The 22,690-nt window shown below is 47.6% G+C and overlaps 7 protein-coding genes across 7 annotated transcripts; 5 read left to right on the top strand and 2 right to left on the bottom strand.

Moving 5' to 3' along the window:
- Positions 1-131: 131 nt before the first annotated feature.
- On the bottom strand, positions 132-8,750 carry TEL1 (DNA-binding protein kinase; the record flags this gene model as incomplete). Its single annotated transcript, XM_018859257.1, has 1 exon — positions 132-8,750. Exon 1 carries the CDS (start codon positions 8,699-8,701, stop codon positions 134-136), a length of 8,568 nt encoding a protein of 2,855 aa, XP_018714700.1. The 5' UTR covers positions 8,702-8,750.
- An 836-nt stretch (positions 8,751-9,586) lies between these two features.
- On the top strand, positions 9,587-10,151 carry METBIDRAFT_81530 (uncharacterized protein; the record flags this gene model as incomplete). The annotated part of the gene is made up of 1 exon (XM_018859212.1): positions 9,587-10,151. One exon carries the CDS (start codon positions 9,587-9,589, stop codon positions 9,917-9,919), a length of 333 nt encoding a protein of 110 aa, XP_018714699.1. The 3' UTR covers positions 9,920-10,151.
- A 476-nt stretch (positions 10,152-10,627) lies between these two features.
- GCV1 (glycine decarboxylase subunit T) lies at positions 10,628-11,782 on the top strand (the record flags this gene model as incomplete). The annotated part of the gene is made up of 1 exon (XM_018853753.1): positions 10,628-11,782. The coding sequence occupies one exon, from the start codon at positions 10,628-10,630 to the stop codon at positions 11,780-11,782; it is 1,155 nt and encodes a 384-aa protein (XP_018714698.1).
- A 2,145-nt stretch (positions 11,783-13,927) lies between these two features.
- Positions 13,928-15,277, top strand: METBIDRAFT_30543 (uncharacterized protein). Its single transcript, XM_018855658.1, has one exon. It carries the CDS (start codon positions 14,106-14,108, stop codon positions 14,790-14,792), a length of 687 nt encoding a protein of 228 aa, XP_018714697.1. The 5' UTR covers positions 13,928-14,105; the 3' UTR covers positions 14,793-15,277.
- A 501-nt stretch (positions 15,278-15,778) lies between these two features.
- On the top strand, positions 15,779-17,785 carry METBIDRAFT_36375 (signal recognition particle subunit; the record flags this gene model as incomplete). The annotated part of the gene is made up of 1 exon (XM_018856730.1): positions 15,779-17,785. The coding sequence occupies one exon, from the start codon at positions 15,779-15,781 to the stop codon at positions 17,783-17,785; it is 2,007 nt and encodes a 668-aa protein (XP_018714696.1).
- Positions 17,786-18,721: 936 nt separating this feature from the next.
- Positions 18,722-20,501, top strand: METBIDRAFT_30541 (uncharacterized protein). The gene has a single exon (XM_018855657.1). The coding sequence runs from the start codon at positions 19,222-19,224 to the stop codon at positions 20,026-20,028; it is 807 nt and encodes a 268-aa protein (XP_018714695.1). The 5' UTR covers positions 18,722-19,221; the 3' UTR covers positions 20,029-20,501.
- A 937-nt stretch (positions 20,502-21,438) lies between these two features.
- Positions 21,439-22,413, bottom strand: METBIDRAFT_34574 (uncharacterized protein; the record flags this gene model as incomplete). Its single annotated transcript, XM_018856490.1, has 1 exon — positions 21,439-22,413. One exon carries the CDS (start codon positions 22,411-22,413, stop codon positions 21,439-21,441), a length of 975 nt encoding a protein of 324 aa, XP_018714694.1.
- Between the last annotated feature and the right edge of the window lie 277 nt (positions 22,414-22,690).

Here is a 22,690-nt window from a genome sequence, read left to right as displayed (position 1 = left end):
GCTCGTGGGCCCTGGCCAGATAATACAAGTCCGTGCTATTGGACCAGGCCGAACCAATGCCCTGTTTTATTTCTCTCGGTTTATTTCTCTCGGTATGAAATCTTCTTCTTGTATCTAAAAGATGTATATTGCTTCAATAGAAAGGGCACCAGCCACAGTATATTGCCGCCAAGTTCTGCTCGCTAACGGCCTCTCTAATAAGCTCGCGCACAGCTGCCTCCACGTTGAGGCCTCCAGCACTGAGCTTATCAGAAACCCCAATAATAGCCTTTGTTGCCGCCGACCCGTCCTGTTTGGCCTCGGGATTGATGACCCCGGCATTTTCGTCTTGAAGCTTTCTCTGTCGGATGGGTGAAATCGACCACGAGTATAAAGGATCCCATCTCAACACGTCCAATATAGCTAATATATGGTCCCTGCTGGTACGAAGCACTCGGAACGTATGCTCACTGACTTTTGTGAACGGACCGGCACATCCCATATACCCAAACCCATCCACGACATCCCGCGTCAAGCGGAACGGTACAGTCTCCGGCACTTTTAGCCGTTTTCCCTGATCAAAAGCCACGCCTAGATCAATGTGAATGGGCTCGCCCGTAAACTCATCTAGCAAAATATTGTTGCAATGGCGATCTCCAAGCCCAAGAATATGGCCAACTATCGATGAAGTGGCGACGCCCCTAATGTATATCTGTCTGCTTGCGAACCAGGAGTCAGGCGTGACGAAATTGGTTAAAAAGAAATACCGTAAAACAGGCCGTATTTTCTCCTCAATATTCTGATAAACCTTGAGTCGATCCTTGAGAATATTCGCTTGGCTGTTCTTCATCATTTCCCTGGCCTTGTCTAGTTTCATCGAGTCCTTGGCCTGGTGATACGGTAATATCACCTCAAAGAGAGCCTTGGAGTCAGGAACAAATTCAATGACGCCTGCTTTAGGTCCCAACGGCACAGCTCTGTATGTTCTCACTCGCAATTTTCTCTTCCGCGTTTCTTTATCTTTCCGGAATATCTTGTTGACCTTCCCGAAAACCTGTTCCATAATTGCGTCCTGTCTAAGGTCGTCGGTCCCGTGCTTTAGGAGCATCTTATGTCTGGTACCATCCGAAAGTGTGAATGTAGCAACTTTGGGCAAGCTAATGCCAGATGAAGCAATTTGGATCTTGGGGTCCAATTTGGTCATCCTGGGCACATTCGCATATCCCGTGATATCCACAGGAATCTCAAGAGTCGGTGGAGGAATTGACGGAAGCTCATTCATCCAGTAACTACCTATTTTTAATTTATCCAATTGCAAAGTTCTTCCTCTGGAGCTTCTCATTTCTGCAAGCAAAACGCTTTCCGTGCTGAACCTCTCGACAGGCAATAGGTACTTCGAAGCGTATTGTGGACTCGAAAGATGTAACTTATTTTTTATCTTAGTTGCAGCAACAATTCTTGATATCATGGATGCACTGGATGTATCTTTTGCCAATCTTTCATGAAAAAGTAGCGACGTGAGATAGTATAGGGAATGGAAGGGGTGGTCGCAGCAAATTTTAAATATCAAATTTTGAATCGAATGCTGAAAATGTGTTGCTTCCTTTGATACTCTGGAGAGAATCTGAGAGCACCATGCAAGTGGTTGGTGTGATGGGAGGTAAAAAAGTTCCTCTTGTATCGAAGCCTGAAGGACTTCGTCGCCTGAAAGTTCTAAAAAAAGAGAGAAAAACTTTTCAAAATCTTCGTCACTGGCTTTTGCAGTAGTGAGAGCCTTCAAGTAGAACTTCACAGCATTGTGAGCATAGCTTGTCCTCAATTCTAGCATGGTGAGTAGCTCCTTACTTTCAGATTTGTACAGGCTTTTAAGATTTTCGTAATATGCTCGAGCAATACTCCGCTCAGAAGACAGAGCTTCACCGGTGCTGTAGTGAGTTTTAAGCTCCTGAAGTTCCTCTTTTCTGGAATTTGTCCTTATCTCGAGCTGCATGAGTTGCTCTTTGAGAATCAGAGATCTAAATTGCAGCTCACAAAAATGAGCTAGAAGATGATAAATTTGATAGCGCTGGTCCATGTCGCACACTTGGTCAATTTCTGCTTTCATCGGCTCAACGATTCTGTCTAAGATGTTTGATCCTAGTTCCAGTCGAGACTCTGCTAGCCAGACGGCCAATTGAGCTTTGATGGACATCTTGCTGACATTAAGCACAGAAAGCGGAAATAATATGTCGCCCTGACTAGCCAAGTTTTGGAGTAGAGCCACTGATCCATCCATTTTACCTTCTGACCATAAAGTTTGTGCAATTTGAAAGGATGAGAGTCGTCGGTATTCCTCGTAGTTTCGTAAATCGCTCGCATTCATGGATTTCACCACCTTCTCGAGAAGAAGGCAAGAATTGATTGCTTTCTGTGGCATAGCTCTCTGACGAACAATACTATTGTATCTCACAATTTCGTTCACTTCGCCTTGTCGACAAAAGCTTGCGAATTCCAAATTCAATTCCAAGAGTGAGGATTGCTTTTGGGACTTCAAAAAACTACAGTCGTGTAAAGAAAAAGCGAGCCTTCTGGCCAAGAGAATATCTTCAAAACTCTGAATTTCAGCAAAATTAAACCACTTTGTTTGAGCCTCGAAAGATCGTATCTCTGAAGAAAAATCTGTAGGTGTAGAGCTCATGATAGAGTTGGCACTTTTGATCAATGCAATGCTCTCAAGCCACTTCTCTCTAGCCAAAAGTTTCTGTCGAGAGTATTTATTGGACCCTGATTCTATCGGTATTCCCTCAATGAGTTTTTTCATTGAGGAGCGGTATGTCTCATGTATGGTGTAAGAGTTTTCACGAATTTGCTTGAAGTATGCATATGTCACATCGTGTTCATTGCTGGATTTTTCGTTTATTGGCATTTCCCACTGGTTCAACTTCCATGACCATTCTGCTTGAGAGTTATCTTCAGATTTTTGACAGAGCAACTTTGAAACACCAAGATAACCCTCATTCAAAAGAGATTCGATTATGTTTCCTGTCTGAGGGGACTCTTTCAATATGAAAGATGCATCAAGTAAGCCACTACTGAATCCTAATTTCTCCGAGGGAGGGAGAAACTCTTGTCTCAATTTTAGGTACCCCTCAAGTGTGCTGTCCCCAGGTATTCCCGAAAGAGAATCCTCATCATTGAGAGAGCTGTATAGCATAGCCAAAGGCTCTCTCTTGTCGGTCCAATCCAAAAAATCCATAGGTTTTGTTAATGAGTCTTCGAAAAACATTAGTGCTGATTTGGGCAGATATGATTCCCGGACTATTTGAAATAAGGCTATGTGGTTTAGTGCCCCGTATAGGGTTTTGAAATTCTCAATGTCTTGCATGGCGCCCATACGTAAAGTGATGGCAATGGTTTTTACCAACTCGATACTTTGCTGACAGAACGGTTTATGAAAGGTGCTCCAATATGCCCTGAAAAATTTAATGATGGTCTCTATAGCTTTTCCGCCTGAATTGAAGACATAATAACAGATGAAGCTGGGTAAAACATTTTTGGCTATATTTGGCAATTTCAAAATGCATCTTTCAAGTATGGGTGCAATACTCAAGTTTCGACACATTTCTTGCAACAAACATAGGAGAAATTGGCAAGTCCAGGTTTTGAAGGGAAGTATGACAACAATGCTTTCGAAATCATTCACAAACAGCTCAACAGACGTACCAGTAACGGTTTCATGAGGGATCTCCAAGTTTAATAACGCGGAAGAACGAACGCTGATGGGCAATATGTGAGAGCTGAAATGCTCAAAACAAGCATCGAAATCGATGTATCTCGTAATATCTCGCTTTTTAATCTCAAATTTTTGCAACAAATTACCAATGACACTTTCAACAAATGTTTCTTCCCGGTAAATGCCTTTGTCAAGAGCTTGAGTCAAGTGGTGTAAAAATGGGTTCAATGTTTTGCAAGCACTTGCAAATTCCATTCTGCTTAACTCAGAATATTCTTTGTGCAGAAAAAAGTCTTCCAAATTAGTGTGCGCCAGTCCACATAAATAGAAGTTCGCTAAGTACTCGGCAACCCAGAGTGTAAATTTCTCATCTGACTGTATTTGAGGTGGATTCCTGAGATACATCGAGGCTAGCCTATGCGTTGCTGTTTTTGTCGGGTGGCAATCCAGTCCGCTCAACAATTTCGAAAATACTACGAGGATATCCTCAGTTGATTGGGCAACAACACTGAGATTTCTTTTGTCACCCAACAAGTTTTCCACATCATTCAAGGTAATCTCGAATGCTTGATTTCTTGCAGAATTAAGTGCGCATTTGACTATCTTCTGAGCGCTTCCAAAACAGTTGTTGTTCGTGGAGATGAAATTCTCAAGATGTTGACATACGGTCTCGAAGTGATAGCGCTCATTCTCATCGACCGAAAGCATCGTCGCTAAAATGTTGAAAATCATCGGCAAAGATTGATCATGGGAAACTAACTGAAATTGATCAAAATCAATTTGAGACAAAAACGCTTGCGCTTCGAAAAGAAAACCATCTTTTATGATAGGAATGCAGATCTTCACGACTAATTTGATTAAGTGGAAGTTCAGAAGCCGAGTATTGCTCAAAAGTAGCAAAAACCGTAACTTGTTCAAGACCCTAGCTCGCATATGAACGGCCATCGAAAATCCTTCATGACCAATTTGCCTGGCGAAAAAATATACAGTCTGCAAAGACCAGAATCTTTTGGGCTCGTGCGGCCAAAAACTTTTGATAAGAGCCGAAATAAGCTCGATGCTCGATACTGGATCAATAATTTCATAAGTGTGGCCCTCATAATTTTCCGGTGCTTTCAAAACAAAGTTTTTAATTGCGTCAATTTCTTTGAAAATTTTCTTGATTGAAACTTCATTCGTTAAGTCCGTCATTTTGATCACCTCTAACACAATCAAAGGAAGCATTTCTTGTATGTACTCCTTGTAGTGACTTTGGAGCAGACTCTTTAACAAGCCAAATATTTCGCTTCGAACACCACCTGGAGTGTATGACAATCCGATAGTTAGAGGTAAACTATCGTAAATTAACTCAGCTTCATTCGTAGAATATGCTTGTGCAACGCTATCTATGTTCGACTGTCTGGTGGATGAGGAGCCCACCCTGCAACGTGTCGCAAAGAGGACAGCCATCATATGCTTAGCATTATCAGACATTAACTCACTCTTACTAGGGTACCCAAATATCTCATGAGGGAAATCAGAAAATGGGTGTCCAATCAGCCACCAAGATTTAAGAATGTCAAGTCTCAAAGTTTTGAAGTAGGTCTTTGAATCACTAAACCCATGATTTTTAGCCATATCACTCACTGCTTTCTTTGAGAAAGGCACAGCAAATGTGAAGCGGCAATACTTCATTATGCAGCTTATCGTGAACGCATCCCAGATACTAGCGGATGAAACCTTTGCAAGAAATAAACAAAAAGTGGCATAACTTTCAATAGATCTCTGTGGAGATTCGAAAATTTCATTTAGTTTCTCTAGAAATATTTGTTGTTTTGGCGAGTCCCATTCAGAGATACAACCGTGAATACTTTTAGAAACCGCAATTTTCATGCCATTTGAGAAAGTCGTTAATTGCTTCAAAAATACGCTCAAAATCTTAGTGGTGGCAATCGGTGTATTGCAGTCAAGCTTTGTAGAATCCAACAACAAATTCCAAATGTAAGTTCTTGCCAGGACGCTGAGAAGAAGATCTCTTTCTGCGCATTGGAAAAAATAACCTATTAGATCAAGGATATCCTTCTTAAGCTCGTCCCCCAAAGTCACGTTCATGAGGGGTAAAAGAACACCAAGAAGGTGACAAGATATAAATATCGTGAAGTTTGATCTATCAAGATCCTGGGTGGCTAGTAATTTTTCACCTATTAAACGAACAATTCCAACCATGGCAGATGAATTTTGTTTGTGTTTTTCAAGTAGCCCCGAAGTCACATAGAAAGATAAACACTCAAGTATTTCTGAAGAAGGTAGTTCACTCATGTACTCGATGCAAGTTTCCGGTTTCGAGTCAGCATACTTTGCGAGAAATTTGAAATAATCATATCTATCCCGTATCACATTCTTTGGAGATTTAGCAGTGGGCAGATTATCTCTGATTTTGACATCGTTGGCAAACTCCGCTTCTAGGTCGTTGCCTACGTCTTTCCGGCGATTTGATCGGTCCAGTAAAAAACGAAAATGATAATCTATGATTTCAAACGGGAAAGCCACATCATGTAATATATTTCCAGCGGGATCACATTGAAACAAGACAGACAACACCAACAATGCCTGTTCTTTCGTGCGTATATTTGGAGTAAGCGACAGTAGGATATTTCGAGCATTATCTTCAAATGTAGAGGAGTATTCTGGAAATTCAAGTCTCAAATTTTCGGCGAATCTCACGTGCATCATAGACAATGATACAGTATATTCGAAATTCTCATCTGAAAAGCACAGTTGTGAGTTCACATCAAAACACCTGATAATCAAATTTATTGAATCGATTGCATTCCCCAATTTCGGTGAAACCACTCTATGAGGCGGTCTAGGCTTCTCCGAGTATGACTGTAAAGTAATAAACCTTTTGAGCTCCTCACAGTCTTTCATCGCTTCCAGTATGAAATCACGCTCAATACTAGTCGAGTGGACGATTCTTTGATTATGGTCTCTTCTACCTAGCCATATGATGATTTGCAGAGCAGTTTCTGCAATTGCCATCAACTGTCCTATCGTACCCTTTCCTGAAAGAATTCTCCATTTTTCAGCAAGCCACTTTGAAATGTTGTTTGGCAAATTACGTTTTTCATGCCCCAAGACCACATAAACATGCGCTAAAGCCTGCCAAAATGACACTGCGCTACTGTCAGCAAGAGCCGGCCCTAATATATCGGGAAGCTCGGCTACATTGTCCAACTGGTTAAAAATGGTGTGGTCGATGAGACACTTCAAGTTGTGTGAGGATTGTGAGCTGATAATACAGCTGAATACAGAACAAGCTATCTGACCCACATTATTATCTTTAATTAGCTCAAGCAGCAATTTGAGTACTTGGTACAGTTTTCTGCTCAAAGCAGGTCTTTCAGAACATAGTCCATAGTCAGAAGAATTTAATAACGAATGGCAGACCAAGAGGGCCCAAAACGAGTGATTTCTGTCGGCCATCAATTTGACAGTGCCTGAAATCATCGAGAGCCAATCCTCCGGGATAGTAGTATCGGTGTACAAGTTATTATCCGCAACTGTGGAATCAGTTGGGTCGAATAATGCGGATGACTGGTTTGGCTCAGCCCTGCTATCTCTTGTGGAGAAGCAGCATTCATCAAGCTGTAAATGAAATGCAAGAAGTTGTAGTCCACATTTTTGGAGCTTTGGATCTTCTCCATTCACCAATGAGTTGTAGAACTGAATGCAAGAAGTTGCGTTTTGTAGACCCATCTGTCTATCGTGGAGCTTGTGCCGCTTGAAAGAATTCACAGAAAAGGATTTAGTGGAATAAGACTCATCGCTCTCGTTTTGTCTCTGATCTGATGATGACAGCATATCGCGGATCCGGTAATATGACGCAACAAGTCTAGATATTGCTGATGCGAGGAGCCACGACATCGAGTTCTCCGAACGCAAGTACATTTTCGATAAGCTGAACAAGCTCAGGCTGTGAGAAGACTCATGTAGCCCCACGTTCTCTGGTGTCAAGCTCAGAGCCAGAGAGACGAGTCTATTAATGAGGGCGTAAATGAGCATCTCCAAATTGTACGCGGTGAAAGACACATCCTCTTCCAACATCGCATCTCCAGACGCCACTTCTGGTTTTGTGGACACGAGTTTCGGTAGCTTCTCGAGCGACAAATACATGTGAAAGGAATCCTGATTCAAGAACAAGAATAGCTGCTCCAGCAAATTGGCAACGGAAGTGGACGAGAATTGGAGCGCAGAGCCGGTTCCTACGCGGATGATCTGGTGCAAAAACGCAGCATCTTCCGTGCATAGCGAAGCGAGCAAGGCGTTGATGATTTTGAAAGCAGTGACCAAGACAGCCGATTCTCTTCTGTTGAAGTGTGCAAGTGTTTTCGTGAGAAGATGTAAAAGTGGAAAGTAAGCTCCGTCACGAAGAAGAGGCGCCACGCCCAAAGTCAGCGGCCCTCCTATGAGTGCAAGCAAGCCCGCGTAGAGACTGCTGACGAGATTCTCGTTGATTCCGTGTGCGCCGATGAACTCCAACTCGTACGCAATCGCCTTTAGTAGAAAATGGTACGCCGCCAGCCACGTGTCTACGGTGAGGCGTGTAAACACGGCCGGGGCCTCAAGCAAGGAGCACAATGTCTGTGCGAAGTTACTGGAGCACGGCGAAAACGGCGCCATTGTCGAGGGCTCAAAGTAGAGCGACGAGAGGCTACTGATCAAGAACGAACATGTCTTTTGGCGGGGCCGCAGCGCGAGGCTATCACCGAGCGATGCCTGAACGAGATCCCTCAAAAATCCAGATGCGCTTATCGCCCGGGCCACTGCCAGATTGGCGTTACTTCTAGCATATGCATCTCGCTCGGCCTCAATCGCTTTGAGCAAGGCCGCCACAAGTGAGGCCAACTGCAGCGGCGTAAGCCGGAGCTTTTCTACGGAAAAGCCATCGAGAAGCGCAAGCGCGTCATTACGGCTTTTCAACTTCGCCGACTGGAGCGACTCGACTATCCGTGTGAGATCGAACGCAGCCATGTAGCATAGATTTGAATGGACCCGGGCGCTGGCCGAAATTAGGGCCGAGAAAAGCGTGGTGGTGCGCGGCGCGCGTCCGCTAGGGCCAGGCATGCCACGACCGCTCAAGACGATGTGAGAAAGCGGCAAAGGCCAGATCAGATGAAAACAAGAGCATCAGCAAAATGGCGCTTACCGTGGCCTGTTCCCGATTGTCGGAAACGTCTTTTTTGTTTTATTTTTTGCGTTTTTTGCGCAAACTGCGGAGGGTGTAAAGCCAAGGCATGGCTCAGTATAATCATCGGTGTGCGGCGCCAGCTGGTCTCGACAGACAGCCGCAGGACATGGAAAAAAGGGTCTGCTAGCAAACGTCAGGACTTAGAGATTTTCGGCGGTTTTCGGCAATTCTCGGCCATCCTTGAGCAAGTGCATCAAAACCTGGCGACGCTTCCTTTTATTTTCAATCTGTGGGGAATCAGCACCATAATAAATTGGGTGCAACTCTTGTGACTGGAGGCGCGCGGTCTCCAATGAAGCCCGTGCTTGACTACAGGCTGAACCCGCCCGAGCCTTCCATTTTTTGTTCGGTCTTTAGCCGGACGGAACGTTGATGCGCGGCTGAAACCAAAGCGGCTTCCAAGGCCCTGCTACAATTATTGGCTTGTGCCTCCCATGGGGCCGGCGGCGGTCTGTCGGGATGCCGCGCCATTGCAGGCGCCCGTTCGGGCAATTTTCTGACGCCGGCCCCGGGCCCCAAGAGGCACAGCAGAAGCTGGAGTGAAACACCAGCCAGTTATAAGAGGGTCTCCATGGGCAGGTTGCGGCACCATTTTTAAAACGCTATTCCGAAGGCTCAACCTACTCAAAGTTCGGTTTTGGTCTTTTCTGTCAAACATTGCAGCACCCATGCTTGAAAAGCCGCATGAGTTGCCGCTCTCGTTTTTCGACGCGGAGCCGCCGTCGCACTACTGCTGCCAGCTCTGCGACTTCCACTGCCAATGGGGCCACATAGTGGACTACAACATGGTAGTTGGCGCGGTGTCGCCCAATTTATTGCTTCTCAATCTGGGCCTCATTGCCTACGCGCTCGTGTTTCGCACCCACGCCGAGCCGTGCGCCGGCCCGAGCCACGGTCACGTGCGCCGGATTCTCTGGGCCCGCTTGGGCCATCTGCTTTTGGGGCTTGCGATTCTAGCGGTGTTGGTAGCAGGTGCCGTGGTGTGGGTCATGGCGAGCTGACAGAACGGCTTTGGAACAAATGGAGGGCGGTATGTGTCTTCTTTGTGTGGCCCATTTAGTTTGGCGAATTGGATACTAGGCACAGGGTGCGACGTGCGGGCTCGATGGTGTTTGGCCCGGCCGTGTGGAGCCGGACGTGAACAGGTAAGACTAGCCTCAATAAAGGAATACGGGGGACACTGTTGTAATTCTAAAGACTTTTCTGGAACGAAAAAGGGTTGTGAAGCCGGACTCGGGTATGCTCTTTTTTTTAAATACACTGGCAAATCTTTTTCTTTTTTCTAACTGAAGCTTAAACATCCGTCGGAACACCGTACTCGTCCGTGAGATTATCTTTTTTGCGCCTTTTCCTCACAAATAACTACTACAAAAGTCGACTGAAAAAACCCCAGCAATCGAAAAAAAATGCCACGGCCCACAAACACCCCCAAAAGACCCCGTAGAATCTCCTAGACACCCGTGCCCCCTCGTCAAAATCCAAGCGTATGTCAAATCACCACAGCCCAGTTTTCATCGCCTCAAAACCCCGGGTCTGCCGACCCGCGTGGTTCCGCAGTCAGAGCTGGAGCCGTGTGCTGACTGCGCGCTGACTCGGCCCCGTGGCCCCACAGTACATATAGTCTACCATCTCCAGACGAAGCCAGAATTCGCCAGTACATTTTGCATTCTGCGCAGACCTGCTGAAAAGTCCTATTTATCTCATATACCATGCTGTCCGCCGCATTGACCAAGACGCCGCTCTTCGAGAGCCACGTGAAGTATGGGGCCAAGTTTGCAGCCTACGCCGGCTTCCACATGCCTCTCATTTATAAAGGCCAGAGCCACATCGAATCCCACCACTGGGTGCGGAGCAAGGTCGGGCTTTTCGATGTCAGCCACATGTTGCAGCACCGTATCCTGGGCGCCAACGCCAAGAAGTTCTTGCAGAAAATCACGCCCATTGACTTGGATCTTCTTCTGCCCAACACCTGTAGTTTGTCTGTTCTTCTCAATCAAGACGGCGGCATCATTGACGACACCATCATCACCAAGCACGCCGACGACCAGTACTACATGGTCACCAACGCTGGCTGCAGGGCCAAAGACTCCAAGTTCATCCAGGAGGAGTTGGCGGGCTTCCAAGACGTCCACCACGAAAACTTCGAGTCTACTTTGTTGGCCGTGCAAGGGCCTCAGGCCGCCGGCTTGATGCAAAAGTTCACCTCGGAGGACTTGTCCAAAGTTGGCTTTGGCGCCACCCGCTTCTTGAACCTCAACGGGCTCGTAAACTCGGAAATCCATCTTTCCAGAACAGGCTACACGGGTGAGGATGGCTTTGAATTGTCGATCCCCTCGTCCAATGAAGCCGAGGCAGTGGAGGCGCGCGGCTTTTTCGAACACTTGATTGACGAGTACCCTGACTTGGTCAAGCCCATTGGCCTTGCTGCCAGAGACTCCTTGAGACTCGAGGCCGGCATGTGTCTCTATGGAAACGAGCTCTCGGAGGAGATCACACCGGTAGACGCGACTTTGCTGTGGTTGATTCCTAAGACAAGACGCGATAGCAATGCGGGCTTCAACGGAAGCTCGAGGATCTTGAAGCAAATCCAGGAAAAGTCCGTGAAAAGGCGCCGTATCGGTGTCGTTTCCGAAGGGCCTGCTGTGAGAACGGGGGGCAAGGTGTTCAACAGCAACGGCGATGTTTTGGTTGGAGAAACCACCTCCGGCTCGCCATCCCCCACCTTGGGCAAGAACATTGCCCAATGCTACATTTCTAAAGACGTGAAGATTGGGGACGGCGTAAAGATCGAGGTCCGTGGCAAGTTGAGGCCCGGAAAAGTCGTCAAATTGCCTTTTGTCGAGAACAAGTTCTACAGGGTCTAGACAGGCTGGCACTAGCTCAAAATTAAAAGAGGAGGGTTTTCGATATTGTCTAGTAGTGGTGTTGGAAAGGGTTTGTGCCGAGTCTTGTGCCACACTTTTTCAGCCTATCATGCAGTTCAGCTTGAATTCGTATCGTGTAGATCACGGGGGTCGCTGCTATGCGTGGACATTTGTTACGAGGCTGTCTCGACCCGCTGCTTTAGCGCATTCATTAACACCGACGATATTTGGGCCCACAAATTGGAGATATATTAACATCAGTCAAAAATGCAATGCTATATGGAAATACTCAAAGTATACTGCTAAATCAGAACTTTCGTTATGCCTCGAATATTTGAAAAGGTGTGTAGCTTTGGGAAGTGACCGGTAATGACTGTAAGTGATGGCCGAAACACTTCCAAGGTTGGTTTGAGCTTTATTGCGCTGTTAAAAAACCGTTCTACGACTAATGACCTCAAATAAGGCGAGAGGCCTAGGCTCATTCATTGAATGCTCAGATGACAATTCCCTGTCACTCTAGCCCCAGGCCTGGGGTTCTGCAAAGAAGGGCTGAATTGTCTTTAGAGAATGTTGGAAGCCGGTAGGCGCAAAGTCAGTCATATCTCGCCACGAAACTGAAAGTAGCTCAAGATAGATCAAACTTCAAAATAAACACCCTGAAGGGTATTCTTTATTTCTAGTTTGAATTTATGATCTCAAGTGAAGCTATATCCCCTGCGGGACTGAAAATTCGAGACTCACCAAGGCTCATTTTAACGTTTTGGAAAGGAGGCTTAGCTTATTGGAGAGGAGATCTCAACGGTATAATTGTCTACAAATCTGCTGACGGTTGTATGTTGTGAAAAACGGCCCCCATCAGTTTGTAGAGAATCGCACGCTTTATCTTATCGAGTCATAGATTAGCAGTCGCGATGTTTCGAGCGCTACCCATATTTCTTTGGTTGCAAAATGAAAAAGTTCGGCCTTGCGCAATGATCGTTCCTTCTTCTGATAGGCACTTTTATTTGCTTTATGAGGAAAGCTATGACAAGAAGCCTCTCCTTAATAACCATATTTTCAACTTTTGAGAAAGAACTAGTTTCGAACATTAAACGCGCCTTTGGGTCCGGATATTGATTGCTGCGAACTGGAGCCACCGATAAAGAATATTTTGAAAGCATGATACTTCGCTTGTTATTTTTTCCTTCCAAATCTTGTTGCTGATTCAGTCAGGTGGAGTTAGCTAAAAGAAAACCAGGTTCTTACTTCCTTGGCCAGCAATTCTGCACTCCAGGATTATTGCCTTCAAGGTATCAGACGTTGTATGCTCCATAATTACCATTTGGGTGATTGTGCCATTATTTAAGAATTCTTCGCCTCAGAAAGGTCATGCTTCTAATTACTCCTCCAAAAGGGTTGCAATATTAAATTTCTACACGTAGTCAGGGGGACTGTCAGATGCCTATTTGGGACTTACTTAGTTCATTGCTTAGCTAGCCTTGCTCCGATAGAGAGAGAAGATTTTTGCAACCGGCTGAACTTCATCAACTATTTTAACTTTCTCAAAAGCATCTCATGATTGGCGAATTTCCACATGAAATTTTTGCGCCAAAGAATAACGAAGTGTACGCGCATTGAATACATGGTGTCTGTATGTTGAATGGTATGGCAGCATGTTCCAAGAATAACTCGAGAATAATTTCGATGGTGGCGAATACTGGTTCCCGAAGAATCGATGGCTACAAATCAATTTGCAATATAACGCCGAATTGGATAATCACGGTCTGGGAGGTAGCAGGAGATCTCTCCTGGCTCGGGCCACGCGCCACAGCATGTCCCGAAGCCCGGAATGAAAAGCGCCAAATGCTCGACGCGAATTAGGCCTGTCCTGCAATGCGCAGACAAGCCCTGTGACGAACTTTTGACGTGAAGCTAGTTCGGATATTCAAACAATTAGCTGTTGGATACAGAGAAATAACGCTGCGGTGTTTTCAGGCTTGACGGACCCGGGGCCTGTCCCGATTTTTGAAATTGTCCTTGCAATTCTACCCTGTTTTTTTTGACATGGAGCGTGTCGGCCCTGAGCGCGGGCAGGCATACCAAGACACGAAAGACCGTGTTTTTCGGGGCAGAATCGCGACGGGCCGCGACTTCGTGTGCACGCGTGATTCATTATGGGCCCTTGCCCCAAGGCCATTTAAGACCCGGCCCAATTCCCGAGCGAAAAGCTGGAGGAAAAATTAGTAACTCGGGTCGGCTTCATCTTTTCTTTCTCTTTCTCTGTTTCTCTCATATATCACATCCCGTTTTTACGTTTGCCTTCGGTACCTTTCCATTTTTGATCATGTCCTCTCCATCCAGACCTTTGTCTCCCAAGAGAGACAGTATGTTGAACTCGAGGTCACCGTCCCCCCTGAAAAACAGGCCGTCCACGCCAGCCAAGGCGCAGGCACAAACAATGAGAAAACTCCCCAAGCTAGGCGTCAACTTGACACCCCGCAGAAAACAGGAGTCGGCCGGGTTCCAGATCTACGAGGACAAGCCGGAAGAATACGAGCTCTACCACAAGTCACGTGCCAGCCCCTCCAACGACGGTGTCGAATTGCACGACGACAAGGAGAACATATTGCAGCCCAAAGTCTTGAGCTTGGACCAGAACTTGTATACGCACAGGAGACCTTTGGCGAATTTGGACATCCGTAAATTCACCGGGTCTGCAGTCACGTTGGGCCAGGTGCTGCGCCGCCCCATGCAACTCACTCAATTATACCAGCCCACAAACTACAACAACGAGTCGAAAACCACACACAAGTTTTCGCCGTTGCCCAGTTTTGTCACGCCGCCAAGAAACGCCATGAGGCAGATCTTGCATAGAACACACGACTCCATAGCAGAGGAGGATGACTTGGAGCTCCGTTTGATTGCGAAACTGCAGGACCTCGCAAGACGCAAGCGGGCCATGTCAGTGGGCGTGAACAAGGGCAAAGAACATTTGGTGCAGAAACCCCGCTTCCAGGTGTACACCAACTAAGCGTCTTTTTATGCCTCAGCCTCATGATTTTCATTCACTTCTTCACTTTCTCTTGCATTTTGCATCAGGACACCATTAGACAATACCCTTTAGACCAATGAACAACATCAATAAACAATAGTACCAATACCAGTACCAGTACTAATACCAATGCCAGTACCAGTGCCAATACCAATACCAATACCAGTACCAATACCAATACAAGTACTAATACCCATACCAATGCCAGTACCAGTATCAGTACCAATACCAATACCAATGCCAGTACCAGTGCCAATACCAATACTAGTACCAGTGCCAATGCCAGTACCAGTGCCAATACCAATACTAGTACCAATACCAATACCAATACCAATACCAATACCAATACCAATACCAATACCAATACCAATACCAATACCAATAAAGTAAACTCTCAAGCAATGCCCAATAACCCATAAACAGTCCTAATCAACAATACTCATTCTGCATTCCATGCGCACCCGCGGCCACATACTGTAAATTAGATCGAGAGCATGGGGACACTCCTTGACCCGCAAGCCTTGTGGACTGAAACCTCCATCCTGGCGAAACTTGCCGTGATTTGCGGATATGGTCTGTTTCCATATTGTCTCTGTTGTGGTGTTTGCATCCGTTACAGGGACGACGTGCCACGGAATACACGACCATACGTAGTATCATGGTGGATTCAACAGATTTCCGGGTGATTCAATCCTACCAGCTGGATAATCAACAGATGAACTCAATAAAAGAGCTTTTCAAACGACTGAGACCAAGACCAGTTCGCAGACCAAGGTGACCAGGTAATACGAGTCTCCACGCCTTTCGCTTTTGGACTGCATGTGCATATCAGCACGCCGAAAAAAATGCTTCTTCCCTCTGAAGGTGACCTAGCTTCTACCGGTGGCACAGCACGTAAAATACAGAAAAAACAGCAATATTCTTTGGCCAAGGTGAGACTATAGTCAATTTCACACAAACGAAAAATGTCGAATTCTGTGATTGACGCCTTCAAAAGGCTCAACATGTCCACGGCCCAAGATACGTCCGACCACGAGGCCGTGTTTGAAGTATCGTACCAATACTTGTCAAAAGTCAAAAAGTTCGGAGACATCAATGCTTTCCACAACTGTATTGTTTCTTTAATCAACTGCGACAAATACTACAGGGCTTTGCAGCTCGTGGACGAGGTCCCTGAGGACATTCACATTGAGTTTCCTGTTGAAAAGGCCTATGTATACTACAAAACAGGTCACTTCGACAGATTGAAAGCACTTTATGAGGCCACAGCTGACTCTGAAAACTGCGAGAGCAGTAGCATCAGCCAGAGGGCTTTAAAGCATGTCATGGCGCAAAGCTATTACCAAAACGGGCACGTGTCAGAGGCCTTGCAAATCTACCGTGAGCTAATCTCGTCCAATTCGGTCGACAACGAGGTGGACATGGCATGTAACGAAAGAGCTATTTTGGCGCAGCTTGCAGCCAAAGAAAATCTTGCGCAGAACCCCGTCTCCTCTGTTTCTGCTGCTGATAAAACCAGTGATACTGTATTCAACGACGCCTTGATTGCCCTTGCGGGCGGAAACATCGGCCTGTCTCTAAAGTTCTTGAAAGAGGCGTCGTCTTTATGTCTCGACCAGAACATGGATTCCGACCCCGCAGACTTGGCTTTGGAAATTGCGCCCATCCACTTGACGGAGGCTTATATCCATCAAATCTCGGGCAACTCTAGCCAAGCACTTCGGGTTTTAGATTCCATGGACTTGACTGATGTCACTGATCTCATGACACGCTTGGTGTTCAAGAACAACTACATTTCATTATCAGACGCTCCTGAAAACGTCAACTTCTCTGCTCGCGAGTTAAATTACAAGGACAACTTGCACCATTTGAGACACAAGCTCACAAAGCCGCAGTTTCAGATCTTGATCAAAAACAATTTACTGTTGTCTTTCCAAAGCGGGACCTTGCCTAGAGACTCCAGTTATTTCAGGTCGAAATTTTACAACCAGTACAGAGAAGACTTTGCAGGCGACGTTACGCCTGTTCTTTACAAAGTTCTTTTGAAGTTAGATATTTCCATGCGTGTCTTGCAATCCACCAGTGAGGCCAAAGCCATCAGCAGAAAGTTATACAAGTTCTGTCTCAAAAGACTAGAACTGAAGATCACCGATGATGAAACAGTTGCTGCCACTTTGCTTCTAGTGCATGTAAGCTCCAAGCAAGCAAAGTATGACCAGGCAATTGCGATCTTAGAGAAAGTTGTATCTATTGAACTCAAGGGCGCGCCCGAGGAAATACACGCCTCTCTTGTTGGAACGCTTATGAACATCTATGAGACTCGGCAAAAGAGTGGAAGCAAACTAGAGCAGCTCACGCAGTCTTTGACGGAGAAGTTTATGGCATTGACCCCACAATCGGTTGCTGAGAGCAAAGCCTTATACGAATTCGTGCGTGCATTTGCTTTCAAGCAGACCGCCAGCAAATCTGTGCAAGTCATGACTCCTCTCTTGCAGCTTTTGCAACAAGCCAACCCAAACGATGCTCTTGTGTCCAGTGCTTTGACTGGTGACCAGACAGGGCTTGTACCAGCAGAAGAGCTCGCGTCATCCAAGGACGTTGAGGATCTCTTGGAGGTCAGCATCGAGGAGCTCGTTCCAAACAAGCCGGTGTCCGTGAATATTCTGCTGGGAAGAACACAGACAAGCACGTACAAAGTGACGAAAAAAGCACAGAAGCCGCGGTTTTCGAAGAACAAGATCGTGAGACCCGAGAGCGAGTTTGACGCGGAGAAGGATCTCGATAAGGAGAGATGGCTTCCCTTGAGGCTTCGGTCGTACTACAAACCGTCGAAGAAGGACTTGAAGAAAAAAACAGGCGGTCACCAGGGCGCTGTGGAACTGTCGCCTGCACCTGTGCCTGCCTCTACTTCCACGAGCAGTGCAAGCAAGAGCAAAAGCAAAAACAAGAAGAAGAAGAAGGGGAAGAAGTAGTGTGGGGCCGCCCGTCTACATAACAATACATATGAGATTTTACTTGGAACAGCCATTGTGGCGCGGGGCGCTCCGGCAGCCATGTACCTGTAATTGAGATGCGGTATATTCTCTGCTGGATCACGTTGTTTTCCCCTTCAAACTTATTTTCTGATGGGGTGGGAACACGGTTTGGGCCTGTCACGGAATACGGTGGTGGCCTGCAGGGCTACGCCGTTAACGTCGTCGATAATTATACTAGTGACACGCTTGTATGGACTAACGAAATACGGTCCCTATCTAAGATTCAGCCATCCATAGGAACAGGCTCGGCAAAACAGAGACCAAGAAGGCCCTGTGGGGCTTGGCTTTAGGTTGACGTTGTGAAGGATGTAGTCTAACACTGTGCGAGGTACGCTGGCCCCGCGAATCAGAACCGTACAGCTGGTGTTTGTAGGATTGGTGCGTTGTGGCCGAGGTTCATCCAACGGTCGCAATTTGTGTTATGCTGGCTATTTCGACACAGGGGAAACCACCAGGAAGACAAGAAATCTAGAAAGACAAAGAATCCGGGAAGACAAGAAATGTGCAAATATACTCCAGGCACATAAGGATGTATAAAAGAAGATTTCCAGGAGAGATATAAAAGAGACACAAGTTATGGAGAAAACGAAAAACAAAACAAAGCACAGCATGAATAATAAGCATCTGCAAAATTCTCAAAAAAAAAAAAAATGGAGAGGGAAGAAATCTCGTGAAAGAATCAACAAGAGAAAACTCGGCCTTTTGCGGTGCTCTCGCTCACACCTAATCGTCTGGGGCCAGTGGGGCCAGTGGGCCTGGAGCGCGGGCCAGGATCTAAGCGGGTTCTACCGCCAGAACAAAACCGGGCCCTCCGCACCGGACTCCCTTTTTGGGGCACGGTGGGGCGCGGGGCCAAAAAAAAACAGAGTGCAGGGCCACGGCCCGTCTAGGGCTGCCTTATCTTGGCACCAGCGGCCGCGCAGGCCCCGGTATAAAACTGGGGCTGATTTCGCACCGTGGCATCGGGCCTCTTATCAGGTCTGTTCCAATACACCGTACATTGCATAGTCACCACTGAGGCCTGAAACCCCGGCTCTTCCATCCAAGCCCCTGGTGCCGTTTCAAACTCTGCGTCTGCTTCTTACCCCAGCTCCCCGCTTCCCCGCTTTTGCCCTTACATACTGCAAAGTCTGGTTATGTTCGTGAAGCTCAGCTACCAGTATAAATACGTCTTGTCATTTTGATCCGCATCAGACCAGCTGAGGCCCGCCAAAAGACAGAAACAACAGCTGAAACAAGAAACAACAGAAACAAGAAACAGCAAAACGAAAACAGCAAAACAGCAAAACAAAAGCAGTGAAACAAAATCAGCAAAACAAAACCAGCACAACAGAAAGAGCAAAACAGAATTACCAATCGTCTCCCGCCCAGAAATGCATCCTGTGCCAACGGACCCCCTAGCCGATAAAAAGCGCCGCTTTTCCCGCATCCGCAGGTTGACCTTGGCCGACGCCCCGCTCGCTGCCCGCACATTGCACGGCTCCTTCGGTACCGATGCCCTTGCCTCGCTTTTGACGTGCCATATTACGGACCCCGAGCAGCGGCACGTGGCCGACCGCAAATTGTACGAATGCTACGTCAGACAGCACATTGCCAAGGGCATGTGCTTCGGCATCGGCGAGTCTGCCGAGGGCTTTGAGACCGTGGCCGTGTGGTCCCATCCCACCTCTGCCCGGGACGGCTTGGACAGCTTTGCCAATTTGATGGAGGCCGGGTACAGCGAGCTCTGGCAGTTGTCGGGAAACGAGGGCCAGGAGAAGATCTTCAAGGGCATGTTGCCTTTGTTGCACGACAGCTGTGAGCGCATTCTATCCAACGGGCGCTTCCGGGGCAAGGCCGTGTACACGTTGGTGTACTTGGGGTCCGAGGAAAAGGCCCGTGGCAAGGGCAACGTCCGCACCATGTTCGAGTACATGTTCGACACCTACATCGATGTGCCGGGCAACAACAACATAGTGTATTTGGAGAGCTCTTCCGAGTCCAACATCCCGATCTACAGCAAGTTTGGGTTCGAGTTCTACGAGGACATCTGCTTGGGCTCGAGAGACAAGCCGGACGCCGAGGAGGGCGTTGATTATGCGATCATGAACGTGATGATCCGGGGCACCAACGGCGAGTCGTGGGACATTGCCGGCGACCTAAAACATTCTTCTGCGGCCCGAAAAATACTGCTACTGTGAAAGGGTTCTGGAGAAGAGTGCTCTGTGTAGCCACACTTAGGGCGTCAGCATGTTTATTCTTTTGGAGCGTCATGTTTATTCTGTTGGAGCGTATGCGTTGTGAACTCGAGATATTGGCCTGTGTGATGCATTGCCCTTCTTTTCAAGAACCGGGGTGAGCAGCTTTACTGCGAACAATCTAGGGCTTCAGCTTCACCGCCTCTATTCTAACTATAGCGTATATATTGTGGGCCCGAGATCTCAGCACGGCCCGCGCCAGTCAGCATCAATATTACAGACCGAGGCTCTCGGCCGTATCTGCAACTAGCGTTCCACCGACTTTAACTTGTCATCACTGATGTCTGTATAAAAACGTTGCAATTATTTGTCAATGTCAAGCCAAGATTGGACTTTGAACTTGAAGACTATTTGCAGGCCCAAGTAAGATTAATCTCAAGTTCGTTCCTGTCCTACTCAGGTCTCCTCCCGGGATTCTGACTAAAAATATGTTCAAGAGTGTAATCACTGCCCTACTGTAGAAGAAGCCTGTGTGGTGTTTCGAATCAGAATTCCATACGTAAGATTGTCACACTTTCCAAAGACTTGATTTTGATCTGACGGAACCTAGGCCGGAAACTTCCCATTCGTGGGAGCAGACGCTGTATTTTATCTCGAAAGGTTTGAAAAAAGTCCACTATCCATTCTTCTGTTCAGCCCCAGCCAATCAAAAGAATTACTTCGATATCGAAACTTGATATAGCAGAGATAAATGAATGCCCTTCTCACCTGCTGGTCCACGGAAACCGTGGCAAGTAATTTTGCGCATTGTATCTGCTGAGCTTGATTATAAGCTTGTTTTTTGGTCTAGCGAGAGTCTGATACCAGCATTTGTTGCTCAGTGTCAAAGCCGAAGTCGTGCAACCTGAACGATCTGTGGGTGATCTAGAGATCGGTAGTGGGTCAGCTCTAGTGAAATTAATGCATACTAATAACTCTAATGGCGCAGAACTCACCCACTGAACATGAACCATGTCAGAGACACAATGAGCCAGCAGAAAACTGTATTCATGCAGACCCCACTGCAGGGACGATCACTCGGGCCTCTATCTACTCTCAGCTCAAAACCTCCTGCAGAATTTGCCGAGCGTCTCGCTTTAAGACGAGCACATCCGGTCCCCCCGACCTTCAGCAGACTTGTAGCCTGGAGCCCGCAGAATTGATGGTATCCAAACCATCAGCATATCAGATACTCGAGAATCTCGCCGTTCATTATGGCACGGTGTGAGTGCCAACAGACAAAGAATGGCTGGAACGCCATGGAGTCTCGGGGTCTACGGAAAACGGGCGGAGTCTGGCCCCAGCACACCTTGGCTCCGCTTCGCAGAAGCAACAAATGTCGCGTCTCGCGTTGGCTATTTACATATCACGGGTCTACTCGTCCAAGGAGAGCGTGCTGCGCTCGGAGGGCATCGTCTTGCCCGCGAACTTTTCCTGGGCCGCCTCTCTCAATCTCTCCTTCTGGGCCAGGGTCAAAGGCCGCACGACCTGGTCCGGCGGCACGAAGGTGAACATGCCGAAGCCAAACTCGCGGTCGGACATGTTGTTCAAGACGTACAACTGCTGCCTGACATAGCCCACAAGGGCCTCGACGTGGCGCAAGTCGGCGTTGGGGTCGCCGTTGAACACGTTTCTCCACAAGGCCGCGGCAAGCGTGATGTCGTCCGTCACAAGGCCCTCGTCGTACGCCACCACACAGCCCAAGAGCTGCGTGTGGTAGTCGCGCAAGTAGCCGTCGATGATTCTGTTGGACAGAATGCCCAACTCGCCGGACATGCGGAGCTCCATGTCGCGGAAGATGCGGTCCACGAGCTTCTGCTGGTAGTTGCGGCCGTACTTGAACGGCATCGCCCGCATGCGCACGGACAAGATCCAGTAGTGCAACGCGGTGATCTGGAACCACTGGGAGAAACTCATGGGTAGCTGCAACGTCTCGTAGTAGAAGCGCGCGGTGTCCGAGAGCGGCTCGTTCGGGTAGAACATGCCCTGCTTCTTGCACTCGCCGAAGTAGAACGAGCCCGCCACGGGCCCGGCACGGGTCTTGTCCATGTCGATGTTGAACACGCGCACGATGGCCTGGCCCACGCTCTGCGCAAGCCCGGACATCCGGTACGAGGCGTCGTTTTCGATTTTGTGGTCGGACAAAAAGGGGATCCGCGCCTTGGCGGGCCGCGGCTGGATCTTCAAGTCCTGTTTGATCCGCGGGAGATGCGAGTCCTTGGCCACCTGGTGGGGGGCGGAGATCTCCTCTTTGCGGAGCACAGACGGCCCGTTGTGGAAGGCACGTGCTAAAGCGGGCAAGCGCTTTACTTTGACAAGCGCCGAAAAGTGGCGCGGCTGGCTCAACATGGTTTTAGCGGTGGGTTGTGAGGAAGAAGAACCAAGGGTATGTTTTGGGGGCGCTGGCCTGGGGCGGGAGTGACGGGTGTTTTTTTCGAGATGCGCGGCGCACGGTGTGCCCGCTTCCTGGGGCAGCGATGGGGCCAGATATATTAGGGGTGCTTCCTTTTCACTTTTTGCGGCCGGTTTGGGGGAAAAAGTGCATCGGAGATTTGCCGAGGGCGTGAGGGGAGGTTAATGTATTTTTCCCTGTTTATTTTATGCTCGGTTGCGTATTTTATGGTGG

Source organism: Metschnikowia bicuspidata (assembly GCF_001664035.1).
Source record: "Metschnikowia bicuspidata var. bicuspidata NRRL YB-4993 chromosome Unknown METBIscaffold_1, whole genome shotgun sequence".
Classification (NCBI taxonomy): domain Eukaryota; kingdom Fungi; phylum Ascomycota; class Pichiomycetes; order Serinales; family Metschnikowiaceae; genus Metschnikowia; species Metschnikowia bicuspidata.
Note: the sequence above shows the minus strand (reverse complement) of the source record. Positions and strands in the feature narration are given on the sequence as shown.